The sequence below is a fragment of the Xiphophorus couchianus genome, chromosome 7 (genome assembly GCF_001444195.1).
Source record: "Xiphophorus couchianus chromosome 7, X_couchianus-1.0, whole genome shotgun sequence".
NCBI classification, from domain to species: domain Eukaryota; kingdom Metazoa; phylum Chordata; class Actinopteri; order Cyprinodontiformes; family Poeciliidae; genus Xiphophorus; species Xiphophorus couchianus.
Genome location: NC_040234.1, coordinates 15,372,746 through 15,396,090, shown reverse-complemented (window position 1 = coordinate 15,396,090; position 23,345 = coordinate 15,372,746). Strand labels below are relative to the sequence as shown.

Here is a 23,345-nt window from a genome sequence, read left to right as displayed (position 1 = left end):
ACAGGAACTAAAAATCGAGCTGAACATGAGTTCTTGAGTTAAAAGGATTTTCATACATTTTATTGCTGCACAAATGACAGGAGTGAAGACATTACAATCATAATCCTTTTTTATTGTAAATAATTTGTTTCTCTCTTTGCCACAAAAATAATGGGGAGAATATTAACTAGACTATAAAACAATAAAAAACAAAAGCAGTCTGAAATTCTCAATGTGTCTATAGGAAGCTATGTGATTTTATCAGATTCTGACGTCCCTATATGGGATGTGGAGAAAACTAAAGTGCATTAAGACTGCATATAAACAGATTGTGTGCTGTTGTAGAAAAGCCTCCATATGGTGTCAACCATTGATTTGCTACTAGCTCAGTTACTTTTGGTCTCCATGTTGTCCTTAATATTGTGTGCATAAATGACTGCTTAATTTAGAAAAAAAAGTCAACAAAGGAAAAACAGTTTTATATTGAAATCTTATTTTAAAGCTCAGATGGTGTTTTCATAGATCTCAAAAGTGTTTTGGATATCTTTCTATAACATTTACAGACATTTAAGTATGATGCAAAGGTGCAAAGTACATAACAGAGCCTTGAAAAAAATGTCAGATTTACAAAACCATTTAATACATTACAGAGATATGTCTTCTGATTTAAAAAGCAGAAAACAAAGTCACATGATGATGACTTTAATTACCTTTGATATTTATAAAAAGATGAACAAAAAATACGGAAACCATAATTTCCATTTTATTAGTTTTAAAAACCTCCTAAAATAAATTTGTTCAGAAATACCACAGTATATATATATATATATATATATATATATATATACACACAAACAAACCTGCTTCTATCTTCATTTTCCTGAAATTTGCAGCAGACCATTTAGAGCAGCATTTGATAATCACAGCTGCCTTTAATAACCCCAAAAACATACTATTAAGAAAAAAGTTAAGAAGCCCAAACATGTCATAAAAAATATATTAGAGCAAATATCTCAACATGACTGTCTCGTTGGAGATATGTAACTAAACAGATGGCATGGAAAGATGTCTGACTGCATTTTCTGTGGTTGTCTCTTTGAATTCATGATGTCTAAACCCTAAAAAAAAAACAAATAAAATAAAAACTGTTTTCTAAAATATCACGACAACACATTCAGTCCTGAGGTAAAGAAGTTGGTTAGTTTTTCAAGCAGGCTAGTGGATATATTTTCATACTAATAATTTCTGAAATATATTTAATACTGAACAACATATACTTGTGTATCTGAGGACAGAAGTGCTTGAAAAGTGCAAGAAAACTGGTGAATACAAGTGAGTAAACTAGAAATGTTGAGACTCCAGAATAATCACAACGTCTTTCCAAATTGTCTTCTTATCCGACTGAAACAGAAACAAATATTTGGTTTTGGACAAAAGAAGTAAAAAGCAGAACATGCCTGTTTGATTTGAAATCACCGACAGAGCTCACCTGTTCTTAAAAGAACACAAGTGTTCTTGCATTCATCTTCAGTTTCATAGCGGTTTTCATTCCCACCGCAGCCTCCGTACCAGAACTGTGCACAGGCGTTGGCCTGTTTGTCATAATACCAGCGGATTAAGTAGTTTCTGCAGGTTCCTTGGTCCAAAATGAGATTGCAGCGATGATCAAGAGCAGGGATTTCTGAAAAAGAAATGGGTAAGTTTTCAAAAAATGTGCCCACCAAAACTGAACCAACAGATATTTTGTTGCCACATGAAATTTTACTAAAAAAGATTCTTAAAAGTAGGAATTATGGTTATTAACTATAACAAAGGAAAATCTCAAACTCCTAAAACATTAACAAATGATTGTCTTTCCCAGGGTCAATTCTTATATTTTATGTCAAATTCAGAAATTTAATGTTCTCAATAAGTCAATTGAGAACTTATTGACAGAAGAATGCTTTCTCCTTCTTCTGTTACTAACTTTGTACTTTTCGTCAACATAAAGAGTAGTCCTTCATCAGATCTTTTGTTTGTTGTTTGTGCATTCTGCTCTGTCCTCTCAATCCCCCACTGAGTCGTGGCAGATAGCTGTTCGTACTGATCTGGGTTATGCTGGAGATTTCTTCTTGTTAAAGGGGAGTTTTTCACTGTCGCTACAGCCTTGCTCAGTCGAAGGGTTTGCTGCAAGTCAATCACTCAGTGTAATCCTCAGATAGAAAACTTTTTTTTAACCAATTTGAATGAGTTTAACTACACTACTTGATAACTAGGTTCAATTGGAATGTATTTGTAATTAGACTGAAATGACTTATTTTGTTCAGTACCTTCGGGATGACATGGTGTGAATATTATGCTATTTATAATTAACTGAATTCAATTGAATTATAATATTAGCATAGCTGTTTACACAGTTTTTATTCCTAAATTGTTAAGGTTATTCCACAGAAGTATAATTCCAAAACAAAACATTCTGTGGCAACTTGGCTAAGCTGGAGATCAGGGCTACAGAAGTGTAGTTGACGCTGGAACATGTGATCTCTTCGATGGTAGGCACAGATGCAGTAGTGTGCAGGTAAAGGCTTTAGCATAGCATAATCAATAATGACTTTAACTCTAAGAGTGATATGACGGTTTCAACATTGTGGTTTAGAGGACACCTGATGTCAATTTTCTCTCAAATTATTAGAGTGTTTCTCTGTTTATGAATAAGTAATCCTCCAAATCTTCACCATGCAGGAAGAAACTAAAACGCACAACAAAAACAAAGAATAAAGCAACATGTGCTTTTCTTGGAATGAGCTTTTTGAGAAGAAGTGCAGAACTCACCTTTAGGTAAGTCTGGACTCACTACAAGCTCCTTCTGCTTAGAATCTGGAGACGCGTTAGACGCTGGCATTGACGAAGGTAATGAGGATACTGGTTCTGCTGATGATGATAAAACTTCCTCCTTGGATGCAGAACTTTCTCTTACAGGTGATGACATTGTGGCTTTAACGACATTGACTACAGATGTGCTGCTACCAGTCTGCACACGAGCCCTCAGGTCTAAATCTTCCCCATCATCGTCTTCCACTACCTAAAATCAAATGATACTATAAAATATGTTTCTTGTAGAAATATTTTGTGAGTAAAAAATTCAGAGGACTGGTACCTGTAGAGGGCGGGGATCAGCACTGATGGGCAGCGTAAAAGTGTTACCACGACCTCTGTTGTAGGTTCCTTTCTGATTTTTAACTTCCTTTTCATACCTGTTCCCATGTCCATTGTTTCCATAACCGTTATTGTCAAACCCATTATATCCGTTGACATTCCCTCCATTGATTCTATGAAGACCTAGTCCATTGTTGCTGTTCCATGCCCCATTTGGTATGTGATTGTAAATAAGAGCGCCATTTTCATCTTCACAGAACTTGCTGACGAGTTTAGATTCCAGTGCTGAGAAGAGACAAGAAATGTGTCAATTTGGACTGTTTGCACAAACTGCAGGTCAAAAAATATTAATACTTGACACAAATCATCACCTGGCAGAGTATTGTAGTCATCAATCAGGTACATGTGTTCAGAGTCTGGGTCAGAGGCAATGAGGTTAAGTTCTCGTAGGAACTCACCCTGTGTGGGATCAGAAGAATTAACTATTCCCAAAGCATACATCTCAATGTTTGCTGCATGAGCCTCTCGCACTGCTAAATCAAGTTTGACAGGATCTCGCTTGTCTGTCTGACCGTCAGTAATGACAATGGCTACTTTTTGGACTCCAAACCGAGTGTTGAAGAAAGCCTCCTGGGTCGCCTTCCTGATAGCAGTCCCTGTGTAGGTGCCCTCACCCATGTAAGGCATTTTTCGGATTGCTTCCTTTACGTCCTCCTTGGTCAAATAACGAGCCAGGTTGAACTCTAAAAGGACATCCAGACTGTAGAGAATCAGTCCGATCCTGGTGGAATTGCGTCCAACAGTGGTTCTGTCCACCAACTGAGTGACAAAGTCTTTGATGATCTCAAAGTTCTCAGGACCAACACTCTCTGAGCTGTCGATGACAAACACAAGCTCCATCGGTCTTTCTTTGCACTTGATGCCACATCCTGAAATGCGGAAAGAAGAAAATTCCATTAAAAACACAATTAAACTTGAATGCTTGTCTTTGTGCTGAGTGGAAATATGATTTCAATAAGCCTATCACTGCTGATGTGCAACAAATAATTCTCTAAGCACAAACCTGCAAGAGCCAAAGGTTTTCACATGATAGCAAAACAACAGCCAGATCCCTTCTCAAACGGCAGCAACAGAGAAGCAGTTTGTTTCATTTTGTCTAGACTGGATTTTGTCATTTGTATTTGTGTGTGCTTGTCTTAATTTTCTGCAACATATTTTCTTTTATGCATTTCCAGTGGTTTTACTTGATGTGTGTGTTTACTCCACACACATGAAGTGTCCTGCTGCATTTACTGGTCCTCAATAAGTAAAGACCTAAAACTTTGGGTTTTAGGTCCCAATATTGGGAATCAATACCGAGTAGAATCTGAGGTGTGCGGTTTTGTATATATAACTCCTGTTTTTGGGCAGGTCATTTGCATTTTAAAAGCTTAGAAATGAGAGGGTGTACTTTCTTTCATCATTGCTGTATTTACAGGGCACATGAAAATGACATTTGGGTGTCCTTCTTACCACATATTTCTTTGATCATCCTTATAACGTCTTCTCTCTGTAAAAGGAAACAAACTTTAAGAAATGAACAGGTTTTTAGTTGAAAATAAAAGCATTTGGCTGATTTAGTTAACTTACCGTAAGGCCTGGTTCACCCTTGGTCCCTCCTCTCCCCTGTTATTCGAAAACATAAGGTTAAAAACAATCACTGTGTTGATCTTACACTGCTAGGATAAACAGTTCTATTTCCACCTATGACTCGAGTTGGATGAATGCCTGTATACACACATTTCATACAGTTACTTTTTTCACATATTTTACCATTTCTCCAGGGACTCCAGGATCACCCATGTCTCCTTTTGTGCCTTTCATTCCCCTCTCTCCCTGTGACCCGCGGTCCCCCTGACCCAAAGAAGAACACATTTTCAGTATAGGCAAATAAATTGGATATTGATGATCTGTTTAAATAGCAATGGTAATTAATTACTTTAGGTCCAGAATATCCCTCTCCTTGGGGCCCTCTGGGTCCAGTCATGCCTTGAGATCCTGGCTCTCCCTGAGATTAGATTTTAAATTAACTTAATTTAATAACAGTCCTCCAAACTTACAACACCCTATAATAAAATTGGTGATATTATGGAATACCATTCATATTGAGTTACATTAAATTAAATAATTAATTTACCTTCGGGCCTTGAATACCTTCTCCTGGAGGTCCAGCTGGACCAATTGGTCCTGGCCTCCCAATATTACCCTAATATTAAGAAAATATCAAATTTATGAATCCTGAAAAACATTTAGATACCGTATACAAGAACTGCATTTATTTGAACAAAGATTCAGAAATGTAAGGCAATTCTAAAAACTACCCCACATTTGAAAATGTACGTATAAACAAATGTTTTGTCTTATCGACTTTTACTTAATCATAAACTAAGAATGGCTGTATGAATGTTTTGCTAACATAACTTAACTCTGACAAAATGCATCAATTTCTCCATTTCATGTTTGTAAAAAAAACTAATAAAAAATGTGAAATACGTTGATAAAAAATACAAAAGATATTCTGGTATTGAAGAGACTGGCTGGTGATGGTTTTAGATGTTTTTTCTAAATATTCAAGAAATATAATTTTCCTTTTGTTCCTGCGATTGTTTTTTAAGGTGAACTGATCTTTTAAAATACACCTTACATTATTTAAAATTAAGAACCAAGAGAACATGCTTGAAATAAATGTTGTTAGTTAATCCACACAGGGTTAAAATTATGTAAAATTTATTAAAATTGGGGTAAATTTAAACATATACCCCAAATAATATTTGAATATATCAGCAATGTGTATATAGTTCAAAGTGCAGCCCTGATAATACTTTAGTGGCTAAGAAAGCAGTTTGAAAATGGTCCAAATTTGAACCAAAAGTACAGAACGCTTATGCAAATGGAGTCTTTTTAATTAATTTTTATAGTGAGATTTACATAGAGAAATTTTAATTTTAAAATGTTAACAACAGAACGTACAGTACAGACCAAAAGTTTGGACACACCTTCTCATTGAATTCAATAAAAGCATTGAATTCAATGAGAAGGTGTGTCCAAACTTTTGGTCATTGAATTCCTCCATGGGCTGCCACCTTATCGTGGTGGAGGGGTTTGAGTGCCCCAATGATCCTAGGAGCTATGCTGTCTGGGGCTTCATGCCCCTGGTAGGGTCACCCAAGGCAGACAGGTCCTAGGTGAGGGACCAGACAAAGTGCAGCCCGAAGACCCCAATGATGAGTAAAAACACTGGACTTGGTGTTCCCTCGCCCGGACGCGGGTCACCGGGGCCCCACTCTGGAGCCAGGCCTGGAGGGGGGGCACGATGGCGAGTGTCTGGTGGCCGGGCTTTTACCCATGGAGCCCGGCCGGGCTCAGCCCGAAGAGGAAACATGGGCCCCCCCTCCCATGGGCCCACCACCCGTGGGAGGGGCCAAAGGGGTCGGGTGCACTGTGTGATGGGTGGCGGCCTAGGGAGGGGACCCTGGCGGTCCGATCCTCGGTTGCAGAAACTGGCTCTTGGGACGTGGAATGTCACCTCTCTGGTGGGGAAGGAGCCGGAGCTAGTGCGTGAGGTCGAGAGGTTCCGGCTAGAAATAGTCGGTCTCACCTCGACGCATGGCTCTGGTTCTGGAACCAGTCTCCTTGAGAGGGGCTGGACATACTTCCACTCTGGAGTTGCCCAGGGAGAGAGACGTCGGGCAGGAGTGGGCATACTTGTTGCTCCCCATCTCGGCGCCTGTACGTTGGGGTTCACCCCGGTGAACGAGAGGGTAGCATCCCTCCGCCTACGGGTGGGGGGACGGGTTCTGACTGTCGTTTGTGCTTACGGGCCGAACGACAGTTCAGATTACCCACCCTTTTTGGAGTCCTTAGAGGGGGTACTGGAGAGTGCTCCTCCTGGGGACTCCCTTGTTCTGCTGGGGGACTTCAACGCTCACGTGGGCAACGACAGTGAGACCTGGAGGGGCGTGGTTGGGAGGAACGGCCCGCCCGACCTGAACTCGAGCGGTGTTCTGTTGCTGGACTTCTGTGCTCGCCATGGATTGTCCATAACGAACACCATGTTCAAGCATAAGGGTGTCCATATGTGCACTTGGCACCAGGACACCCTAGGCCGCAGTTCGATGATCGACTTTGTCATCGTTTCATCGGATCTGCGGCCGTATGTCTTGGACACTCGGGTGAAGAGAGGTGCGGAGCTGTCCACTGACCACTACCTGGTGGTGAGTTGGCTCCGGTGGTGGGGGCGAAAGCCGGTCAGACCTGGCAGGCCCAAACGTGTTGTGAGGGTCTGCTGGGAACGTCTGGTGGAATCCCCTGTGAGACGGAGCTTTAACTCCCATCTCCGGCAAAACTTCGAACACGTCCCGGGGGAGGTGGGGTACATGGAGTCTGAGTGGACCGTGTTTCGTGCCTCCATTGTCGAGGCGGCCGATCGGAGCTGTGGCCGCAAGGTTGTCGGTGCCTGTCGCGGCGGCAACCCTCGAACCCGTTGGTGGACACCTTTGGTGAGGGATGCCGTCAGGCTGAAGAAGGAGTCCTATCGGGCCTTTTTGGCCTGTGGGACTCCGGAAGCAGCTGATGGGTACCGGCGGGCGAAGCGGCATGCGGCTCGGGCGGTTGCTGAGGCAAAAACTCGGGCGTGGGAGGAGTTTGGAGAGGCCATGGAGAAAGACTTCCGCACGGCTTCGAGGCGATTCTGGTCCACCATCCAGCGTCTCAGGGGGGGGAAGCGGTGCAGCACAAACACTGTTTATAGTGGGGATGGTGTGCTGCTGACCTCTACTCGGGACGTTGTGGGTCGGTGGGCAGAGTACTTCGAAGACCTCCTCAATCCCACCAACATGCCTTCCACTGAGGAAGCGGAGCCTGGGGACTCTGGGTTGGGCTCTCCAATCTCTGGGGGCGAGGTCGCCGAGGTGGTTAAAAAGCTCCTCGGTGGCAAGGCCCCGGGGGTGGATGAGATCCGCCCGGAGTTCCTTAAGGCTCTGGATGTTGTAGGGTTGTGTTGGTTGACGCGACTCTGCAATATCGCATGGACATCGGGGGCAGTTCCCCTGGATTGGCAGACTGGGGTGGTGGTCCCCCTGTTCAAAAAGGGGGACCGGAGGGTGTGCTCCAATTATAGAGGGGTCACACTCTTAAGCCTCCCTGGCAAGGTCTATTCAGGGGTCCTGGAGAGGAGGGTCCGTCGGATAGTCGAACATCGGATTCAGGAAGAGCAGTGTGGTTTTCGTCCTGGTCGTGGAACACTGGACCAGCTCTACACCCTCGGCAGGGTCCTGGAGGGTGCATGGGAGTTCGCCCAACCAGTCTACATGTGTTTTGTGGACTTGGAGAAGGCGACCGTGTCCCTCGGGGAGCCCTGTGGGGGGTTCTCCGGGAGTATGGGGTACCGGGCCCTTTGATACGGGCTGTCAGGTCCCTGTATGACCGGTGTCAGAGTCTGGTCCGCATTGCCGGCAGTAAGTCGGGCTCGTTTCCGGTGAGAGTTGGACTCCGCCAGGGCTGCCCTTTGTCACCGATTCTGTTCATCACTTTTATGGACAGAATTTCTAGGCGCAGCCAAGGTGTTGAGGGGATCCGATTTGGTGGCCTTAGGATCTCATCTCTGCTTTTCGCAGACGATGTGGTCCTTTTGGCTTCATCGGATCGTGATCTGCAGCTCTCGCTGGAGCGGTTCGCAGCCGAGTGTGAAGCGGCCGGGATGGGGATCAGTGCCTCCAAATCCGAGGCCATGGTCTTGAGCCGGAAAAGGGTAGAGTGCCTTCTCCGGGTCAGGGGGTGTGTCCTGCCCCAAGTGGAGGAGTTTAAGTATCTCGGGATCTTGTTCACGAATGGGGGAAGAAGGGAGCGGGAGATCGACAGGCAGATTGGCGCAGCGTCTGCTGTCAAGCGGGCGCTGTACCGGTCCGTCGTGGTGAAGAGAGAGCTGAGCCAAAAAGCGAAGCTCTCGATTTACCGGTCGATCTACGTTCCCACCCTCATCTATGGTCATGAGCTTTGGGTCATGACCGAAAGAACGAGATCGCGGATACAAGCGGCCAAAATGGGTTTTCTCCGTAGGGTGGCTGGGCTCTCCCTTAGAGATAGGGTGAGAAGCTCAGTCATCCGGGAGGGACTCAGAGTAGAGCCGCTGCTCCTTCACATCGAGAGGAGCCAGTTGAGGTGGCTTGGGCATCTGGTCAGGATGCCTCCTGGACGCCTCCCTGATGAGGTGTTCCGGGCACGTCCCACCGGGAGGAGGCCCCGGGGAAGACCCAGGACACGCTGGAGAGACTGTGTCTCTCGGCTGGCCTGGGAACGCCTCGGGATTCCCCCGGAAGAGCTGGAAGAAGTGGCCGGGGAGAGGGAAGTCTGGGCCTCCCTTCTGAAGCTGCTACCCCCGTGACCCGACCTTGGATAAGCGGAAGAAGATGGATGGATGGATGGATGGAATTCAATGAGAAGGTGTGTCCAAACTTTTGGTCTGTATTGAGTACAGACCAAACGTTTGGACACACAGTTGTGTCCAAACTTTTGGTCTGTACTGTATTTGTTTTCTTAATCAAGTTTTTCTTTATTTTATTTAAACTTTTTAGAAGTTGAGACCTCAAACATGCAGCAGCTTTTATTCAAGGTGACAGTAAAATATATTTTTTGCTTTGAAAATAGAATTTCAATTTGTGACCAGTAAGTTACTTTAATAAGTTAAGAATTTTAGCCTATGTCACAAAAAGGTTGAACACAGTTGGTGTGGAGAAGCTGCACACTGTCGTATGTCCTGGTATAATTTTGACTAAATATTTAAATATTCCTTTTGGCAGAATGCATTTAAATGCACTGGCTTCCTAGCATTGACCTGTCATTTAAGCACTAAGAAAGATTTTCAAATAGATTTGAGGTCAGAGGTTGGAGATAACCTTTCTATAGCTACTCCAAACCCAGTTCTGATATGTATTCTCATGTAGTTTTAGGAATGAGTCACAATCATACTTATCACTTATCATACTTTCCAGTGATAAGAGGAACGTATGTTGTCTGAGCAATCCACCTGAGAAAGTGTTGTGTATTTCTTCTTTTCCTTCTGCAAGACTTTGAAATGACTACACTTTGCAATAAATCCCATAAAACATTCTTATCCACATAAGCAGAAAATATTTGTTTTATAATCTCACAGAGGATTAACTATATCATCCCTCTTATTCAAAGTTAAATTTGACAATGTCTGCATTGAAATAAAAGTCAAAGTAAAGGTAACAAGCTCCTTTTGTTAATTTTCTACTTTGTGAAGCTATTTTTGAGTTAGAGTTGTTCATGCAACTGTAAAGAATGAGATCTTCCTTACTGGTGGTCCCAGTAAGCCCTCGCCTGGTGGGCCGGGCAAACCTGGTAGGCCTCTAAAGCCAACGTCACCCTGAAACAGAGATGAGGATTCCCATATGGACAGCAGGAACACAAATCAGGGGAGGAACTGTTCAGATCACAACACGTCATGGTGACAAACCTTTGGGCCGGGAATTCCCACTCCCTCCGGTCCAGGCTCACCTGGTAACCCTGGCACGCCTGGAGGACCCTGGACACACAACAGAGGCATTTTCTAAAAGTTCTTTTTGCAGACACTGCACAGTTTTATGTTTTGGTAAATGACAATACCACAGGGCCTGGGATGCCTTCACCCTTTGGCCCAACTGGACCCATTACACCTGTAAGACCTCGATCCCCCTGATAACAGAAAAAATCACTGATGAAAATTGACGTCATTTTGTAGACAGCTCTGTGAAAAAACACGTCATATATTAAGTGATGGCATTTACCTTGGGACCAGGTAGACCCAGACCCGTTTCCCCAATAGGACCAGGAGGACCAGCAGGACCAACTTCACCCTGAACACGATGAAACACAAATGCCAAACTGATTACTTAAACCAGCCTTTTCATTCCATCTCTGCCATCAGGTTTTATTTGACAGTTTAGTTCTTTGCTGCCAAAATCCATGTTCAGATTCCTATTCTACCTTTGAACCTGATATGGATCGTCCCGGCTGCCCTGATATGCCCTGCGGACCTGGAATTCCACGTTCACCCTGAAAGAAGAGAATTGGCAAGACAACTCTGATTGAATTATGCATGTGTAAAGAAACATTTGTCCTGCCAATATCATTAAAAACTACATTTTTGGCTCCGCTTTTTTAGTATGACATAAATCTTCACCAACTGCAAATTCATGATATTTAGAAGGGATGACAAGCAGAGGGAAGGGCTGGAGATTCAAGGTTGTCAAATGTTTCAATCCAACAACAACATCAATCTATTTGTAGTCTTGCTTTAGGTCTCTCACTTTTGGTCCAGAAGGTCCTGGAATCCCAGGAGGACCATGTAGTCCCCGAATCCCTCTCAGACCCTGGTCACCCTTAAACAGAGAACACCAGGCATAATCGAAGTGAAATCATTTTTAATCCTACACAAGAATTAATAATGAAACATACCTTCTCCCCTTGAATGCCAATGCCTTGAGCTCCCTCGGGACCTCTTGAGCCAGATAAGCCAGGTTCCCCCTTAAGTGAGTGAACAATGAGCTCTTTTAATAGTGGCCAAAAACAATGTATGGTCACCCACTGCGCAACATGCTTTACCTTCTGTCCTGGAGCTCCATCTTCTCCTGGAAGACCAGGCAGACCTCCTGGTCCTGGGGCTCCAGGTTCTCCCTACGATTTCAGTCAGATACGTTTCAGATTTTATTTTCCAAATGTGTTGGAAAATATTTGCAGACTTTTCATGGTGATGAAAACTTTCGTTACGAGAAGTGATTTAAATACCTTTGGACCAGGTTCACCGATGCCTCTTTCTCCAGGAGCTCCCTGCTCTCCTGGTAAGCCTTGGTCCCCCTGAAAGGAAAATGTTATTAATACACATTGTTATAGGCCATATGGCTAGTGACCCAGGGCGGTATTAGAAATGGGGTCACACAAACATCATATTTTTAAAAAGCCACATAAGGGTTCTTATTTTTATGTATATGGGATCAATCAGAGGTTTGCACCACCATTTAATAGAGTAGACACTCTCTTAAAAGCTCAATGTGTAGAGTGGGGTACAGTTTATCCATGTGGTGGCAACATTTTTCTAGTTTTAACAATACGTATTAGTTGATTTAGTTTAGGAATCAAAATCAAGAATGTCCTAATCAGTGCAATATAAAATGGCTGATATGGGATGTCCCTGCTTAAATTCAACTCATAATAACTGCTGCTGTCTGTAATATATTCTCTGCTGCATTGCCAGCGAGCTGTAGGGCAGTTAAAAATAATTATGGTCTAATTTTGTGATAAATTTAGCTAAACTGCTGTAGATGTGCTCTTTGACTAATTTTTCTAGATTGGCCACTGCTGGGAAGATTCACAACGTGTGCCGTATTTTATTTATTTACATTATAAATATTATATATCTGTGATATGTTTTTGCTGTTTAGCGTTACATAACAGAAGCAAACAAAATACTGACAGCACAATATGGATTTTTTTCTAACTTTTTTTTTTCCAACTCTTTCCTTTTTTGTTGCACAAAGCCAGTTTCTCTTTGAACAAACCTTAGGTCCAGATAATCCTTCTCCTGGAACTCCTCTGACTCCTGGTGGGCCCCTTGGTCCCTCGACTCCCTGCATAATAAGATTGATTGAACTCTTACTTAAAACATCATTTGCTACAATGGGTGTGTTTCTTTTAGTTATAAGGTAGCCTTAGCAACATTTAATCAACTTGATTTTAGCTTACCTTTTCTCCCTGAATGCCCACCCCTGTCTCTCCAGCTGACCCGGGAAAACCTGGAGGTCCCAGTTCACCCTGGAGGTAAAGCACCATGGTTAAGACAATCCTTATCAACGGTGGATGATTTACTGGTATTTATGCACATTTCTGTCCTATGGTGTATACACCATGGGATGTCCTGCCTCGGAGCATCTGAAAACTGAAGGTTCTCCTCTGCAAAGTTTATGGTTTTGGATTTTGTTTACATTGTTTTTGCTTCCATGTTTGCAATATGTACAGTAAGCCATGACCAGTCCACACTTCTCAGCGGGAACTTATTACCACAGTACAAAGAAGAAGACTGACAAAAGGCCCATCATTACTGAAATTCAAAGGTTGGACTACGGCATTCAGAGCAGGCCTCCTAGACAGTTTTCATTTTAAAATAAGACACTTTTCCACTCTCAAAAATCAACTTTGCTAGAGCTCTTTCTTTTTTAACATAATGAACATTCTAAATATTTCAGAATGAAATGTTTAGCCTCTGACAAACTGTATTCAGGTGTGTTTAATCAGCTTCATCATTCTGAGGTTCTGTCTAAAAGTGAGCGACTTATGCCAAGACTATCACTCTTAACATGGTTTACTGAAAAGGTTATCTATGTAAGAACAAAGCATGGTGGATCTGGATCAGAACAGAAACATTTGCTTTATTGCATAATAATAAGTCAGAAAGGTTGCCAAGCACAGAAAAATACAATTATAATATTTTTTCAAATGTATTGTACATTTAAAATGTGACTAACTTTAATGACAAACGTTCTTTCATGTGAATTACTGTAGTTGTTTAAAATTACTAAGTCTTACAGTGCAGTTTGCAACAAGTTGTACTTGCTGCAACTTTCCCACAGCAACCAGATGTTAAAGGTGGTAAACAACCACCCAGCCTTGCTTTAATGTTATAGTAGAATATCCTGTAGCCTGGGGGATCTTTTGGGATTCCCCTTAATTTTCAGAGAATGTACTGTTACAGTTAACGCCGCTCATTAAATGCATTTACAACCCACCTTTTCTCCTTTGATGCTTACACCCTGCTGGCCCCTCGGCCCCCTTGGTCCTGAGAGCCCTCGCTCCCCCTGCGGAAAAATAAACCAGGTGAATCCCATCAATTTACATCACAGCATTTACAAATATGGCCATGTGGAAGCAAATGGACTAAAAGTCTGTCCCGGTGGGGTAACTTAATGACTCCATGTTAATTGCCTACAATGCTTTCTGATTCAGGACCAGTCTGGGTAAAAATCTGTTTTAAGGAAAACAAATTTCCTTAAAGCAATTTTGAGGCCTAGCTAAGTCCTAGTGGGTCTTGTAACAGAAGCCTGTTGTGAGCCTAGATTTACTAATATCCAATCCAACCTAGGCAATATGTTTAAAATCTACACACACACATTGTGGGAACATTTGATTACTTACAATTAAATAAAATTTTTAAATTTCTTAATGGAAAATGTTCAACAATCACATACATATACTACTGTTAATTAACCCACAAACCGCAACAGTAAGATGAAAGCATTATTTTATAACAATGCACAATACTTCCCGTAATTTGCAGAAACTATCTAAATCATCTCAGTTCCTTTCTCTGACATTACCAGGTATTTTGTGGAACCTTCAATGCAACTTTCAATGAACTTTCAGGGAATTATCAGATTCTGTCTTGGAACTTACAAATGATTTTTATGACGCTTACCAGATGTTTTCCAGAACTAAAAATGTACATTCTGAAAACTTGACAGAACCTTATTGAAATTGCCACAAACCTAGCAGGTACATTCATCTAGCTTACATGGAGGTTTCTGGAACAGACCAGGCGTTATAATGAAACTTTGGTGGAACTTGCTGGGTACCTTCAGGAACTGGATTCAATTATGAAAGACACTTTCATGGAACTTCGGCTGAACTTGTAACTTGTGTTCTGCAGATGTTCTTCAAAAGTTTTATGAAAGTTCCTGCTAAATTTTCATAAATGTTCCATCAAAGTTCCCTGAAACTTTCCAAAAGTTACCTTGTAATACAGCCATGTTACTGAAAGTACTACAAACAATACTACCACTTAGGTTTTTTCTTTTTAAAGTTGAAGGACAGTAAGGGCTTTGCTACCAGCTGTGCATTTCTAAATGTTGAATGGATTGTCTTCTTTGTGTTTCAGGAGGCAGCATGCAGTGGCTTGCTTTGATCCAAGCTCTTAAAAACAGAAACATTACCAAGAGAGTCAACATTTGAGTTGTGAGTCAGTGACCTGGAACAGGGGCTAAACTTGACAGATTGGAGAATGGCTCTGCCAAGATACAACCAAATTGCCTGTCAGTTAAATTCCATCTTTCGCACTTGGCTTTTTAATACCTTTATTTCCTATATAATTTTCAGTCTAGAGTTTACTTTAGTGGTTGATAACAGTTTCTCTTTGTGCCTTAGTTAGCTGACCTCGACTGAAAACATTTTTTTGTCAATACAGAATGTGAAAGTCACTGGATTCTTCTGTCAACAACTATTTTGACTAGTTTTCTATCTAATATGCAGCACTTAAAAATAACCTTTGGCCCAGGAAGTCCTACTCCTTGGGGTCCTTTTTCCCCTTGCACGCCTTGCTGTCCTTGGGGTCCCTATAAAGAAAGTAAAAATGAACATGTCACCCACACAGTAACAAGAAAAGGAACAATATTAGTCTAAAGCAGAGTCGCAAATTGTGCGTTGTAACTTACAGGAGGACCAGGCTCTCCCAAACCATGAGGACCAGGAGGACCTGGTCGGCCCTGGAACCCCATGTCACCCTGCGGATTAATAAAAACGTATTAAGTGACTCTCAATGACAATAATTGATCACAAATATTTGCCAATTTGTTTTTATATAGACTATATATGATGACTTACTTTTGGACCAGGAAGTCCAATACCAGTTTCTCCTTGTATTCCAGGAGGACCCGATAGGCCTCGTTCTCCCTGCAATTAAAAAAACAAAACAGTTTAACAAGTTTTAAAAATATTTTTTGAGTCTTAATGCTAATAAAAAATAATCAGTTAACCTGTTGACTGGAGTCGATAACAGTAAGGCTGTTTTCGTTTAGAAAAAAACGTATCAGTCAGTAGCTGACTGCTAATAAGAGATTTGCACCATCTTAGAAGTTCTCCAATTTAGAAACACAAAATGCAAGCACTAATTTATGAATGACTAAAATGTTGACACATGTTTTACAGGTGGTAAATACATAGAAGTGGAGGATTATTTATACTCATTTAGACTCCAGTTAATCCTAATCCTAATCCAGATATTTCCATGGCCAGACAGGCCACACAGACCTTCCATCCATGGCCATAAATGTAAGCCAGGCCTTTTTTTTTGCTCTGTATTTAGTTTGAGGAAACAGGCCCTCAGAGATCCAGCATTCATTATGATGATTGTAGTAGTCAGTCATGGTGGAGGTAAGGAGGGCTTACAAGTGTTTTGCTTTGGGGTTAATACCAAAGTATTATCCAAAACTCTTGTTCAAACATATCATAAAAGGAAATGCAGAGCAGAGGTTGCAACATATATGTGGGATGAGCAGAGTAAAATTAGTCAAATAAGAGACTAACCTGCTTTCCCTGAGGCCCTTCTGGTCCAACGTCTCCATGTGGTCCTGGTAACCCCTGGGCAGAAAATCAAACAGAAATTTATAGAATCATCAAAGTGTTTTAATTTCACATGTGATTTTTTTCCATTACTAATACCAAATAGAAATCCAGTGAGTAATTCATTTTTGTTCATAATATTTCATTTTAATAGTTCAAAGTGATAAATATATACCGTACACATTTTATTATCATACTTTTTCAACAACAAATATAAGAAGTAAAGAACATGGAAAAAAATATTAGTGTCGTATGACGTATTACACACCTGCGTACCTCTTGGCCCTCTTGTTCCAATTGAACCTTCTGGGCCCTGAAGCACATCATACAGAAAAAAGAGTTAATTAAATCAAAGTGTAAGGAGTGAAGAAAAACAACCAGCAAACTGTAGATTCAGCAAGTATCAACAACAATCTCATACCCTGTCTCCTTTGATTCCTGGAGTACCGCACTCACCCCTCTCACCCTGTGCAGAAATTACAAATATTAAACATGTATGTATATGCATATATGGAAACAACTTCTCTAACTTTTTGGATTAATCTCAATACCTTATCTCCTTTGTAACCAGGCTTACCCTACAGATAAAAATAATTATTGATTGTAATGACAGGATGTTGAGTATCAGAAAAATAATCCGTTTTGTTCATGAGTTACAGCATTTACCTCAGTTCCTTCTCGCCCAGGTATTCCACTTAATCCTGCTTCTCCCTGATGAAAAAGAGACATTACATTTGGTAATAACTGCTTTTTGTAAATTTTATTTTATTTTTTAAACTAAAATAGAGCTGGAAATGTGCATTCTTTAAACAGAAAAGCTCAGAAAAATGACATGAAATGCACATTTCCCATCAGCTGTGTTTCTGTCATGCGCATTTCATAATTTAACATCCAGGTTTTCTTTTTCCTTCAAGTATGCATCATTTGTGATGTTCAACTTTTATATTCTAAATTTCTGAGTGACAATGTACATAACATATAATACTGAGCATATCCAAAAATAGATATTAACAGAACAGAAGATGTTTGTCAAAATATGGTAACCCCCACCCCCACCCCCCAACAAAACACTTAACTTTAAATTGCATCAACAGATTAGGAGAGGCAATTTTTAAGTACCTTAAAACTGCATTCTTTAGAATGACCAACAGAGGGCGACATCAGGAGTTTCAAACTTCAAATTGCTCACAAATCGATGTTGGATTTGATCTCCTGGATTGTCTTGGTAAACATTTTGCTACTGAGAAACATTGTCAGTCATCATCTCTACCTTGGTTCTATAAACATGTGACCCAAAAAAGGACACCAGATAGTGATGTGGTGTATTTGTTTCAGATGAATGTTGTCAATGATTTAAAAAAGTCATTACTACGGTGTTTCTTGACACAGTTTCAGAAACCCTGAGGTTTTACATTTCATTGCATTACATTTGAACCATGATCATTTAATTTTTGACTTGTGTCACAGTACTCTGAAGTGTTGGAACTTAGGTCATATTAACTTAAATGTTCACATATTTTTGAAGTGGTTATGAAAAACTCTCTGAGTCATGAGATCTAATATATATTTATAAATACTTTTCTGTCTCTTGTAAAAAACAAGCTTTAAAATTACTTTGAAAAATTAGTTTTGCACGTGTCTTAAATGGATAGTTGTGTAAGTGAAGTTCTGTTAAAGGCTTATGAACGAATGTTCAAAAAGATCTTTATTTTTTATCAAAAACTGCCAGTAGTTCGAATATATTAGCTAATCCTATGTGTATCAAGACAAAAGCAGGCATATAATTAAATAATTTAAATTTTTTGAACCTTAAAGCCTTTTCACATTGTCATTTTCATGTAGTTATTTACACAAGAAATATTAGTTGTAGGTGGTGCGCCAACAAAAATCTTCCAGAGCGAAACATTTAAAGAGAACAGAACATGTTTCCACTCAAAATAACAAGTACAAATAGAAAATTAATGGAGAATAAAAAATACATTTAAATAAACAGGTGCAACATTGCTTTTTGCACTGCTTTATTTTGATGTCAGTTATCTTATCTGCAGATGGCAGATAAGATAACTTGTAGGTGTTGGAGTGGGTTGCACCACCACCTGCCTCCATTTGGGATGAATATAATCATTGGCTTATTAGTAAAGGCCTAATTCTAAAAAGCAATTGGCTAAACAACAACAATATAAGATTTAGTTTAGAAAAGAGAGTAGAGGTCTGCTTTGGTATTGGGCCCCCTCGGCATAATGTAAGCCAACTAATTTGGATCTATAATAAATAAAATATAAACCCAGGAAATATATACAAGTAAAACATTTGCTATCAATAACCTTTTTAACACAACCTCATGAAAAAATTATATTTAGTTTATTTAAGATCCATCTGTTCATCCATCCATCAACCCCAACACTTCCTTTGACTGGCAAGTAAAACAAATATTTGATTTACATCATACATAGCAATTTTTCTTCCATGGTACATTTTTCAGGTGTATAATTCTAATTATCACATCTCGTTAACAACAACCCTTTGACAGATTCCATATGAGTTTGTTTTCAATGCCAGTTGGGGAATTTCCCAACTCAAAGCAACACACCTTTTGCCCTTTTTGCCCCAGAGCTCCATCATCACCGGGGCGACCTTTCTTACCCTGAGGAAAGGAACAAAATCGGGGGTCAAAATTCAGCGATTTTCTGTGTTTGACATTCTGTTCTCTTGTTGATAAGAGCTCAAATGGCTTTAGCAACTGATGCCTTGATCATAAGACCCATAAATTAAAGCTTGTCATGAGAAAAATTTGCAAAGTGGAAGTTCGACTCACTCTAGACAGGTATTGTTGACAGCACTCTGTGACTGTTACAAGACACAAGCTATCTTATCCAAACACTGAGCGGTTTCTGGTCTGAGCTGCACCTGGCCCACAAATGCATCTGTTGCTATCAACCAGACATTGCTGCCGGGTGGTCATTAAACTAACAAGAGCAATTATGAGAGCCTCTATTGTCTGGGTGGAGGAATTTGAAGAATTTCTCCGAGGTGAGGGCACCTGGACACCCAGCTGTCAGTTAACCTCAGAGCTTGACCGTAACTGAGTTTATTTGACAAGGGGATGGGACTGAATTTGAGTCTAGTTAACAGTGAAAATAAGCATTCCCAATAATTAGATCACTGTGTCTTTATGATCCTCAAATGGCACAACAGGCTTAGCAGTTAGAAAATAATGTTAAAATACCGAAGCTGGTGTATGAACAAAGCTTGTGTAAGATAGCTCACTTCAAGATAAACTGTGTCTCATGCATTTTTAGTTAAAACATGCTTGTTCTTCATTCATTGAAGTTACAAACAGTGGGTTTAGTATCCAGAAATTTTAAGTAACAGTAGCAATATTTTATAATAATATAATTCAAACAAAAGTAATTAGCATAAGCTATTCCAAAAAGTTCTTTTTTTTATTTTAAACTGGCTGAAGTAAATGTAACAGAATAAATGTAGATAGCTAGTATGTAAACAGTATTTATGACATTTGTGACATCTAATCAGACTGAACTTGAGGTTTAGTATCATAAAGAAAATAAAATTTGGAAAAATATGGCTTTTGTAAGGGTAAATGCTCACCGCAGGCCCGCTGGGTCCCCTTTCTCCTTTCTCACAAGCACATCTCTGAGCCAAGGGACACTTGAAAAACAAAACAAAACACATTTTAATCAAATCTAATTACACTGCATCAAATGCTAATTTTTTCTCAATTTAACTTGGGAATGTACTTACTCCTTCATCAGCTAGGCCAGTCTGAAAAGAAAAGGGAATCAAGTGAAATGCAGCATTTTTAAGCAGCAAGTTATATTTACTGCACTCATGTAGAGGATGTTGGTCCCAAAAGGAAAGATTTGTAAGAGATCATTTTAAAATAGAAGGCACAAGTTTATACAAGCCATGCAATCATAAAGGGAAAAAGTGATGTAAATTCTACTTGTTCATACAAAGCAGTTGCAGAGCATATGAAATCTTTATCTCAAGTGTTTGGTCAGATAAGTCAGACAGATTTTATGTAACTGTAGAGATCAGCGTAAATCCTGTTCTGGCTGGTGCATTCTTTCATTTATTTCTCCTGAGCATTGTCAAATACCTGAACATGCCTGTCCATGTGTGCATTCTGGAGAGATGCTGGTTTAAACTCAATACGACCTTCTTCCTTTGAGTGTGTTGTCAGGTGACTGGCAAGAGCTCATACTCACTACTTCAGTGAAGATTGTTTGCAGTATGTCTTCGTCTTGCAGATTGTGGAGGAAGCGGGAGACCGGGGAGCTGGCCAGCAGGCGGAGTTCGGCCATGTTGGTCGGCTCGTTGGCTGTCCTGGTGATGCCCAGAGCAAAGAACTTGATGCCCTGGTTCTTGGCATCAGCAATGGCAGAAAAAATGTCTGGGTTTCTTGGGTGTGAAACGCCGTCTGTGAGCAACACCACCACTTTGATGCTTCCAATTCTGGATTCCTCCTGGTACACCTTTGTCATATTGGTGATTGCATAGGTGGTGTAGGTGCCATGTCCAATGTAGACTATAGGCCTGATCCGGTTCTTGAAGTTTTCGGGTCCCCTCCAGTCTTTGAGGGTTTGCTCCTTGATAACATGACTGCTGTACTGAAGCAAGGCCACCCTGGAACTCAAGCTGCGGCCGCTTGGCAGCCGCGCTCCTTGGAGTCTGTCCACCATGTCCATCGCAAAACGCTTTTCCTGCTCATGATTGTCTTTCGCGTTCTCAGAACTATCCAACAAGAAGGAAAGCTCCAGGCTGCAGTCTTCATCCAGGATGGCTGTGAGGAAAAAAACAAAACAAATTTGCAGTAATAACTTAAGGTTTTTGCAGATTAACTAAACAGTGACTGGCAAATCCACAACTTAATGTAGCAGTGGTCTAGATAAGCATAGTTATACAGCAGAGTAGATACTATAGTGTAGTTACTATAGTGTTGCAAAATATCCAGTATGGGAAAACCTTAAGGTGATTACAACTTTAAAGTATTTTAGGATAACAAACCAATTTGTTTTATAATCTTTTAATAAAACTGTCATCAGAATGGTTTCTTAGCCTTTTTATTGCACAATCTCCATTAAGAAAAATAAAAGATAGAAAATTTCACCCCTTTTAACATGATTAAGATTCACATTTTCTAAATTATATTAATAATTTTCCGGTGATGTACTTGAATTAAGTAAAGACAGACATAAAACAATCTGAAGTACACAAATAAAACACAATATATACCCCAACTTAATAGTATACCCCAAACAAAATAGTAACTAAAGTTTACAAATTTTAACATATATTAAGAGTTTGCTGGTCTATACGAAGCCTGAGAGAAGTGGTTCTACACTTAATTTAGGGACTAATTTTAATCTGCCAGAAGAAAGAAAATGAAAAGTTGAACTCAAGGTCTTAGAAATAGCTTTCAACACCAGAACAACAAAGGATTGCCTCACTGACTGATTGGACTCCACATGAACTCTTTTAGTTTGAGAAATGGCAGCTTTTGTTTTGGCTAGGATATTCCTCTTACTAGCTGTTGGTTTTCAGCCAAGATCTTTTTGGATTTCTAGACTGAGCTGTGGATTCAGAGCCTAGTTGGATACAAAGAAAAAGCCTTCTAAAGATAGTTACCAAGTGACGCTATCCTCACATCCATGGTGAATAGATAGATAGTCAAATGACTTCATATAAAAATAAATAAACATAATATATGATGCAAACAAAACCATTTGATGCTACTGGAAAGTGGTGGTCCAGTCTGACTGGGTGGGGCAGGACTTTAGTTTTACTGAATCAGCCTTTACAGCTCCATGGGAGACGTCGTTATTAGAGGCTGCTTAATCAATGATAGGTGGAAACTGGAGATACGTCATATTAGAGAGTATATAAAATAATAGATTATTTACATTTTTTTAAGTGACTGAATTGTTTTCCACTATTCTTATTACAACAAATAATTTCTATGAGCAAACAGACAGGTTCATGACGTTTAAGGTGTAGCACATTAATTATTATTCAACAAATAGTTGACGACTAATTATAGATTATTAAAGCCCTTTGAATTTCTAAATTAGCACAATTTCTTTCATATAATAGAAACTTTATCAGATTTTTACATACATTCAAACATATGAAAAAATGAAACTATTATTCTGACCTAAATGTTCAGCTGAAACATTTTAAAAATACTAAATAATAAAAGGTCAAATCTGAGGTGTTTTTGAGGACTACAACATAGATAAATAATATTGATGTTGTGCTGAAGCAGCTGTCTGAAACATTTTTCTAATTTTCATCAAATTTCTCACCCTGTCCATCATGGATACTTGCAGCTACCGGCCTGGCTCTGGTTTTCTTGTACGTTTTCCTTTCCTCAGTAAAGTCTTGAGCCCAAACGCTGGAGATTGATGTGACCAGCAGCACTGATGTGAAATAGGGCGGCATCCTGGCCCCCGAGGCGAAAGTGACACCTGATCTGAAATCAGACAGCTTTACAAATCCAGGTACATCAAAACATAGTGGTAAGAAGGAGCAAAATGCACCCTGGAAACAGTATAACAATAATCTTCACAATGACTCAGTCTTTCAAAGATGTTCAGTTTTCCAGTTCTTCTGCTTCCTGTCAAATTGCGAACTTGAGAGATGAAGCAGAGGGTCAGCACAGATCGAAACCCGACTGTGCCCTGCAACGGCAGCAGTCACTCTGAGAGAAGAGAGTGAAAGAACCAGAGATGCTCCCTCCTCCTTCATAAGGAGACAGATCTTGTGGAGTTGTGCCAAGACTCCTG

At 40.4% G+C, this 23,345-nt stretch overlaps 1 protein-coding gene across 1 annotated transcript; it reads right to left on the bottom strand.

The window, feature by feature from the left end:
* Window positions 1–44: 44 nt before the first annotated feature.
* col28a2a (collagen, type XXVIII, alpha 2a) lies at window positions 45–23,345 on the bottom strand. The gene is made up of 35 exons (XM_028022384.1): window positions 22,866–23,345; window positions 20,769–21,343; window positions 20,302–20,322; window positions 20,149–20,208; window positions 19,130–19,183; window positions 17,206–17,250; window positions 17,091–17,117; window positions 16,961–17,005; window positions 16,808–16,852; window positions 16,504–16,557; window positions 15,802–15,870; window positions 15,633–15,701; window positions 15,465–15,533; window positions 13,935–14,003; window positions 12,895–12,963; window positions 12,711–12,779; window positions 11,941–12,009; window positions 11,758–11,829; window positions 11,611–11,679; window positions 11,463–11,534; window positions 11,140–11,208; window positions 10,941–11,009; window positions 10,780–10,848; window positions 10,631–10,699; window positions 10,472–10,540; window positions 5,291–5,359; window positions 5,093–5,161; window positions 4,927–5,007; window positions 4,744–4,779; window positions 4,627–4,663; window positions 3,486–4,043; window positions 3,116–3,399; window positions 2,791–3,040; window positions 1,469–1,660; window positions 45–1,380 (listed from the first exon to the last, which is right to left on the bottom strand). Exons 1-35 carry the CDS (start codon window positions 22,999–23,001, stop codon window positions 1,373–1,375), a joined length of 3,687 nt encoding a protein of 1,228 aa, XP_027878185.1. The 5' UTR covers window positions 23,002–23,345; the 3' UTR covers window positions 45–1,372.

Excerpts from the sequence above, each read along its gene's own strand:
- col28a2a (XM_028022384.1), bottom strand. The coding sequence starts at position 23,001 with ATGCCGCCCTATTTCACATCAGTGCTGCTGGTCACATCAATCTCCAGC. Across the intron at positions 20,209-20,301 it reads CTGGCCTAGCTGATGAAGGA|TGTCCCTTGGCTCAGAGATG; the intron begins GTAAGTACATTC and ends TTGTTTTTCAAG. Across the intron at positions 17,251-19,129 it reads TGGGGCAAAAAGGGCAAAAG|GGAGAAGCAGGATTAAGTGG; the intron begins GTGTGTTGCTTT and ends CTTTTTCATCAG.